General features: G+C 39.1%; 1 protein-coding gene across 1 annotated transcript; it reads left to right on the forward strand.

Annotated features, from left to right (window-relative positions):
- The first annotated feature begins 7,431 nt into the window (after positions 1–7,431).
- Positions 7,432–8,544, forward strand: SPZ1 (spermatogenic leucine zipper 1). The gene has a single exon (XM_006889886.1). It carries the CDS (start codon positions 7,432–7,434, stop codon positions 8,542–8,544), a length of 1,113 nt encoding a protein of 370 aa, XP_006889948.1.

Below are 8,544 nucleotides of genomic sequence, written 5' to 3' on the forward strand. Positions count from 1 at the left end.
GACAGCATTGTTATATGCTGTCAAGTCAACTACACTCATAGTGACCCTGTGAACAATGGCTCTGAACATTGCCCTATCCTGAGCCAGACTCACTGCCTCTGACACACCTGACCCTATGGCCACAGTCACTATGTCAAACCATCTCATTCAGAGTCTTCATCTTCTGTGTTGATCTTCTACCCTTCCAAACATAATGTCCTTCTCCAAGGACTGGTCCCTCCTGGTAACACGTCCAAAGTATGTGAAATAGAGCTTCAAAATCCTTGCCTCCAAGGAGAAACTTTGTTTCACCTACTCCAAAACAGACCTATTTGTTCTCTTGGCAGTCCTTGATATATTTAATATTCTTCTCCATTACTATAAAGGAAGAAAAATTATCTTTGCTCTGCAGTTAACTTTTAGGATATAATAAGCCTGGAGCTTCCTATGACTAGCACATAGAGAATACTAGAATGAAAGATACAGGAAGAAACATTCTCAGAGATCATGAGGAAATGTCTTAATTCTATAAATTGAGCATTGAATCCAATTCTGCCTTAAACTGGCTATCCTTACATGTCTGTCTAAGTTACACTCAGACACTTCCCTCCCCAGTCTGGTCTCAGTCTTTTTTTTTATGTGAGACAATTCCAGTTCCTCTCCATCATTTGACCTTAAAAGAACCATGAATGACACAGCCAATATTTTAATATTTATTTGGAAACTCAAATGTATTAAAGGGAAGAGTACAAGATTTTAATTGGGGAGATTGTTTTTGTTGTTAAGTGCTATCGAGTCATAGGTGACTTATAGTGACCCTATGAATGAAAGTCCTCAATACTTGTGTGCCTTTCATCCTTTCTCCGGGTTCATAGGATTTCCAGAGGGAAGCTATTTATAGAAGTGGATGTCACTCCTGCTTCTAAGCTTGTTTTAATCAGGGAGCTCCACCACTGTCCACCATGAGTAATCATTATTGCTTTTGATACATTAGTGTCACAGTGTTCAGCTTCACAGCAACCACAAGTTACCTTTGTACAGCAAGTGGACACACTAGGGCTATACAATGTATAACAATGTTTGACAAAAAACATTCAAAAATAGGCCTGAGGGCCACGGATTAAAGTCACCCACCTTTGGCATGGTAGCATCACTTTCAGTCCACTAGGCCAACTGGTTTCTCTCTATGCTGTGCTGTCGAGTCATAGGCGACTCATAGCGATCCTATGAACAAAAATCCTCAACTTTTGTTTTGATGTGTCAAAAGCGATAATGGTTACTCGTGGTGGACAGTGTTTGGTGGAACTCCCTGATTAAAACAAGCTTGGAAGCAGGAGTGGCATCCACTTCCGTAAATAACTTGCCTTTAGAAACCCTATGAAACTGGAGAAAGGATGAAAGTCACTCAAGTGTTGAGGACCACCAAGGACAATCAAAAACTTTAGAAGCGGCAGACTGCATGCAGGCAAGATTTCCACAGAGCTGCACTGCAGACCAGAGAGAAGCTGAAGAACTTTAAGAAAGGTGAGCTTTTTGCACAGGACCAGAAAGAATCCCTGGTATAGAGAGTTACCTTCCCCCATAAACGGAACACTTTACATATACAACTAATCAATAATATCATAAAGATAAAGAATTGTCAATAACCTTCACAGACACAACAGAAATAGCATAATATATGGAGAAAAACGTCACATAATGTCAAGAAATTATCAGGCAACTTTAAGTATTGTGGACAAAAAAATAAAAATAAACCTTACCTAAAAAAGCAGAGCATATTGAATACCCAATTAATACCTCAGAGAGAGGGAGGCAGAAGAAATATTGATTGAGTCATGTGGGCAGCTATGGAGGAAAGGTACAAATGATGCAAAAAAGAAGATAAATGCCCCAAAGACAGAGAACCAGAAGAAATATACTGATGTGGAGATATATGAATATCTATGAAGAACGAGAAAATGATGACAGAAAGAATGAAAGTCGTAAATAAATTGAACATTCCAGAGACAGAGAGACAGAAGAAATATATCAACACAAAGGAACATGAACAACTACTGAAGAAATTTTAAAAGATGGAAGAAAGAATTGAAACTATAGAGAAAGAAACATAAGAACTTTAAAAAATAATCACAAGAAAGAGAAGATATATCAACAAAATACTAGATATAACAAAAATGGATAAAAATGCAATCCAGAATATAAGACCAAAATGGCAGACATATTAACATGCTGAAGTAGCAAAAAACAGAAGAGAAGAGATATGACAGAAATTTAATGAGATAGAAGGCAAGAACTTCAATGGGAACATGTTAGAAAAAAATAAACATTAGAATCATGTGGCATAATATAAAAAAGGGACATCATATGTATAATCAGAATGCTAGAACATGAGAGGGGCAGGGAAAACACTGAGAAAATTGTGGAAGAGGTTCTAGAAGAAAACTTCCCAGGTATTATGAAGAATGAGGAAATTCACATTCAAGACTAGACTCCAAAAGAAAGACATCAAGATCATAACCAAATTCTCCAAATCAGAGAATAGAATACTAAAAACAATATGATAAAACAAAGTCACCTCAAAAGAGAAACAATTAGATTAAATTCCGATTTCTCAGCAGAAACCATGTTAGCAAGAAGAAAACGAGATGTCATCTACAAAAACTGAAAAAAAAACCAATTGTCAGCCAAACATCTTGTATCCATCAAAACTCTTCATCAAATATAAAGGAGAAATTAAGTCATTTTCAGGAAATTAGAATTTAAATTTTAAGGTAATTCTTTCTATGGAGTTTGTCTTTAAGTATAACTTTTACTAGCCATTATTTGACTTTGCTAAGTAGATGAGCAGTAATATGGGAATGGGGTATGTTAGCCTATCCAAAGGGGATTGATTATATTTCACTCCACAAGGGGATTGGCCAGTCTCAATAGTCTACAAGGGGATTGGCTAATCTCACCAATAAATTGAACAGCTCTAGCCACAGAGAACAGGCATAGCATCTACTTCCTAAACAACATGTCTTTGGAAACTATGAACTTTGGGAAACAACTACAGTTATAGAAAGGCTTCAGGTCTTTTGTTCATAAGGTTGCTAGGAGTCATGCTCAACTCAATAACAATCAACAACACAACAGCCACAGAGAAAAATCTTCTGGCACCACTGAGGAGAAAGCAAGACAGTAGAGGATGCCCTTCCTGCTCTAGCAACACTTAAAGGTGGGTGGGGATTTGACATGAGAAAGGATCTTATGGGAGAAGGGAAGAGTCAATATTGGCAGGACTGATAAATTTGTTGTTTAACTAGAGGTGAAAATCTAGTATTGGCAGGACTGAAAACTTGGGAACACCAAGCCACAAGCTCAAGGCCAAAGTTCTAAGGAACAACAATGTTAGATTAAGGTGTGCCCAGTTCAAACTATGATCTTTTCAATTGTTTGTTTTGCATCTGAAAGTTAGACAATGACTAATGACAAAAGAAGAAGAATCAATGCCTTTGAATTTTGGTGTTGGAGAAAAGTACTAAACATTGCATGGACTTCCAAAAGGACAAATAACCATGTCTTGGAGAAAATGCAACCAGGATGCTCCTTAGTGGCGATAATGGCAACGTTTCATCTCACATACTTTTGGCATGCTAGTAGGAGTAGGGAACGGGGAGCATCAGTTCTTGGAAAAAGACATTATGCTTTAAAAGTGGAGGGTCAGCAAGTAATAGATGTTGGAAAGGATGTGGTGAGACAGGAACTCATACATTGTTGGTGCAGTTGTGAAATGGTACAACCATTCTGGAAGGCAGTTTGTTGTTTCCTCAGAAAGCTGAATATAGAAATTTCATATCACCCAGATATTCCATTGCTTGGAATATACCCCGAGAAAATGACAACTGAGGCACAGAGACTTGTATACCAATGTTCATAGAAGTGTTATTCACCATTTCAAGAACATGGAAACAGCCCAAATGTCCAACCACAATCAAATGAATTGAGAAATTATGGTATATTCGCATGATGGAATACTACACAGTAACCAGGAGTAATGATTTTATAAATCACTACCTAACATGGGAGGAACTTGTGAGCAGTATGCTAGGTGAATTAACTCAGTGTCTTTAGGACAAATACTGTATAAGACCATTATTGTAGTATATGTATGAGGATCCAAGGGGAGGAAGGTGGGAGCAGAGGAGTGAAGATGAGCAGGGAAGGGTTGGGGAGGTTAATAATAGTATTATATACTGGAACCCTTATTCACTGTTGGTGGGAGTGTAAAATGGTGCAACCACTGTGGAAAGCAATGTGGCGCTTTCTCAAAAAGTTGCAAATAGAGATACCATTTGACCCAGCAATTCCACTACTGGGAATATACCCTAAAGAGACCATAAATGACATCCAAGTAGATATGTGCATACCCATGTTTATCGCAGCTTTGTTTACAATAGCAAGGAGTTGGAAACAACCTAAGTGCCCATCAACAAACGAATGGCTAGAGAAGCTGTGGTATATTCGCACAATGGAATACTATGCTGCATTGAAAAACAAGGAACTTATGTAATATTATTCAAAATGGGTGACCCTGGAGGACATTATGCTGAGTGAGGTATCTCAGTCACAAAGGGACAAATGCTATATGGTGCCACTGTTGTAGAATGAGGCTGACATCGGGGTGGGGGTAAGACTGAGAAAAACTGGATGAATTATGTTTACTGCATTGAAGTCTATGGGGGAGAGAATAGTCTAAAAGTATTATATTTTAGGGCATTATGTTTATCATAAGAGTACGGAATGAGGGTTGCAGAGTGGATTATATTTGGGGTTGGGGTTGGGTTTGGGAGAGGGTGTGCAGGTGGGATTGTGTACCAATGAGGGAGTTTTTCTTTTGCTTTTCAAGGAGAGGAGCAAACGGGGGAGGGGAAGAGGTGGTGTGGGCGGGGAGAAGGGTGCAACAATGAATGAATGGAATTCCAAAATCTCTGTAGATGTTCATTGAAATGAAAATTAAATTAATTAATTAAAAAAATAATTATAAATAATAGGGTCATATAATTTGATGAGTGGAGGGAGGGGTGGGTAAAGGAAATGGGTAAGATCTGGTGTGGAAAAAAAGATGTATATGAACTTTGAAAGTAAACAGTACAAAATAAAAATTTTCTTTAAAAAAGTGGAGGATCAGCAAAAGAGAGAAAGATTCTCAATGATGTGGATTGGCGCAGTGATTGTAGATCTGCCAATATTTCCAAGTTCTCAGTCCTGCCAATATTGTCTCCCCTCACCCTCCAAGTTGTTGAACAAACTTGGACAAATGTTCTTATATTAGCTCTGATTCTGGCCAAGGAGGGTAGCAGTCAGCTCCGTTTCATGTTGCTTCTCTGGTTTGGCCATGACTGCTGCTGCTGTAGGTGTAGCAGCAGCAAGAATTTCTAGACCCAAAGAACATGCTACATTCTCTTCCTCCCTCCCCTTCCCCCTCCCTCTCCCCTTTTTCTCTTCCTCCCCTTTCTCTCCTCTCCTTCCCTCTCCCCTCCCCTGCTTTCTCCTTTTTCTCCTCCTCTTTCTTTTCTAGAGAGGAAGATAATCTCTCTGCTGCGGGATGCACTCAATTTAATGGTGAGTTAATTAATCTCTTTGTGAATAGGCTAACATGCCCTTTTCACATATGTCTGTCCATCCACACTACAAAGTCAAATTCAGTGGCTAGAAAAGCCATCTTTAATAATAAACTCCACAATGAGTATGGTACAAGACAGGACAATTTCAGATTGGTTGTTCATAGGGTCAGTACGAGTCACACTCAACTTGATAGCACCTGACAACAATGGTACAAACCTGAGAAAACATCACTCTCCTTACTGGGTGTCACAGGAAACCCAAGAATAGATCCAGACAGCTGTCTTTGGATACAGCACTGTTCACTTTTCATGTAAGTAAGTTCCCCCGCAAAAAATAAATAAAGAGAAGTCTTTCAGCTTGACTCCTGGTCAGTTTTTCAGTCTTTCTTTGACCATTTATACCGAAGGTATTTCACTCCTGGATTTGAACTCCAACAATTATCACATTGTAATAGAATTATTCTTGACACTTTCTTCCTTAAATCACACAAAAAAAAAGAATATAGTTTCTTTTTTTTCTTCATTCTGTTTCAAAAGGCTGCTGTTATGTCCCTTTGAGTCACCTGAGACTCACAGTGACTTTATGTACAACAGCTCTGAACCCTGCCCTGTCTTGAGCCAGTCTCACTGACTCTGATCTGACTATCCCCATTGCCTCAGTTACTGTGCAAAATCCTAGCCTCCAAGGAGAAACTGAGTTTCGCCCTCTTCAAGACAGACCTATTTGTTTTCTTGGCAATCCATGGTTTGTTCAAAGAATATTCTCTAGCACCACACTTAAAAGGTATCTATTCTTCTTCTATCATTCTTAGTCCACCTCTTTGAAGCATAACAAGAAATTGCAAAGACGGTGACCTGGATCAGACACACCTTAGTCTCTAGACTGACATTGTTACTTTTCAGTACTCTGGAGAGGCAGCAGATTTACCTAATACAATTCATCTTTTGATTTCCTGACTGCGGGTGCCAAGATTTTTTTATTATTTTTTCCAATTTTACTTTTTATTCATTGTTTTTGTAAAAAAATACTAGCTTATTTACAAAATTAAAATGCAATGTTTTTCACACCAGATCCTTCCCATTTTCCTCATCCTCCCACCCATCAAATTATATGACCTCATGATTAATCCCCTCTCCTCCGCACATCCTTACTCATCTGCTTCCAGCCTACCCCACCCCTTGGATGCTCATACTAATTTTAAATTTTTATTTTATTTTTTTTACACAGTAGCATTTCTTCTGGATGGGAGCAAGTTTCAAGGTTGTTCTGGACCATACACTTAAGTGGTAAAAATATAGACAACGCAGTTGAGCTTGATTGTGGGAGGAGGGTCGGGAAGACACTAAACACTGAAGTTGAAGGAGATTAATAGAAAGTTAGAAAAAATAAGGTGAGGAAAGACTATCAAAGAGGACTTTCTGGAATGGGAGGGAGGGCTAGCTCAACAATGATTTTTTTGATGTCTGAGTCACTGGGCGGAAGATTGAGAGGCCTTCATTTGTGACACAATGTGACAGAAGGTAGGGATAGGCTGTGCTGGTGCAGTGACATAACAAAGGCCTGCTTGCTAGAACCAGAGCAGAAACACCAGGAGCTTGGTGGAGGAGATGGAGCTGCAGCTCCTGGTCCCTTTTCCCACCCTCCTTCACCCCAGGAAGTCTGAAATGTCATCTTCCACCTAAATATCTGCTCTCCACTTCCAGGTCAACACGCTTGTCTCTAGCTTTCACTTGATTCCTCATTCTCTACATGTTTTCACCGGGGACCGCCACCTTCCCTTCCTTGAATCCTGAAGGTTTTCTGCTTTGCTCGTCCTGTGGTTGCCAGCCTGCTAATTCCCCTGAGATGGAAACTCCTACTCTCTCTGAAACCTTGAGGCTTGCTCCTGATCTTCCTCAAGAATCTTGGGACCGTAGGATGGTCATTGCCTTATTTGAGATTGGATCCATCTCTCTTTTCTTCTGGAGCTCTCTCCTTTCACTAAAGAACAGCAATCAAATAGCTGAACAACTGACTACACAAAATTTTGAAAATGTCTTAAATAGAATTAAACATGTCCTTCAAAATATGACAGGTTTTGAAAAGACGACAGTTTCAAAAGGATCTTTGGAGGGCACCAGTGTCCCTGAGGATGTGTCAAATCTTAAAGAGAAAATCAGAGGACTTGAAAAAATTAATAAAGCCTTATGTAGAAATGTGCTTTCTAGTTTAGACTCAGAGAAATTCCAGGACGCAAAGAAACAGGAAAAGATATTTGAAAATCACAACTCCAAGGACATGCCACAAATTTTTGCAAGAGATTTGGCAAATCATTCAGAAGGAAAGAGAACATATAATGAAATTGAAATATGTAAAGAGAAACCAAAATATGGGTTACATCAAGAAGAAAATATAAAATTTAGGAACAGCATGGAGAAGTTACTACAAAAAGCAGAGCACTGGAGTGAAGAACATTCTGAACTCAGTGGACTAATAAAATCGTATCAGCAATCTCAGCATGATCTAAGAGAATTTCTGGGAAAGAATGAGGTCCATGTCCAAGACAAGCCAAGGAAAGTGTCAGTTAATGATGAGATGGAGAAACAAGTGAAGAAATTGGAACAAAATACCTACTCATTACAATTGACTGCAGCTTTACTAGAGAATGAGTGCCAGAACTTACAGCAGAGATTAGGGCTTCTTAATGAACTCCAGGAGAAACAGCGAATTCAAACAGGCTATGCACAGCGCAAGAAAGAACAGACACCATCAGAAGCCAAAAAACCAGTAGAGACTTACAGGCAGAAATTGATGGAAATGGCAAGTACACCTCAGAAGGGAGACAGCTGTCATGTAAGACTGGATGTTTTCCGTAATAGGAAAGCTCACAACAACCTGCTCAATTCTTGTATTGCAAGAAGAGGACGTGGGGCAAAAAAGAGATCAGCCAGTAGACCAAATAAGAACACTTTCAAGTGA

The sequence above is a fragment of the Elephantulus edwardii genome, unplaced genomic scaffold (genome assembly GCF_000299155.1).
Source record: "Elephantulus edwardii isolate Elephantulus edwardi_28Jun2011 unplaced genomic scaffold, EleEdw1.0 scaffold00082, whole genome shotgun sequence".
Lineage (NCBI taxonomy): Eukaryota > Metazoa > Chordata > Mammalia > Macroscelidea > Macroscelididae > Elephantulus > Elephantulus edwardii.

Excerpts from the sequence above, each read along its gene's own strand:
- SPZ1 (XM_006889886.1), top strand. The coding sequence starts at position 7,432 with ATGGAAACTCCTACTCTCTCTGAAACCTTGAGGCTTGCTCCTGATCTT.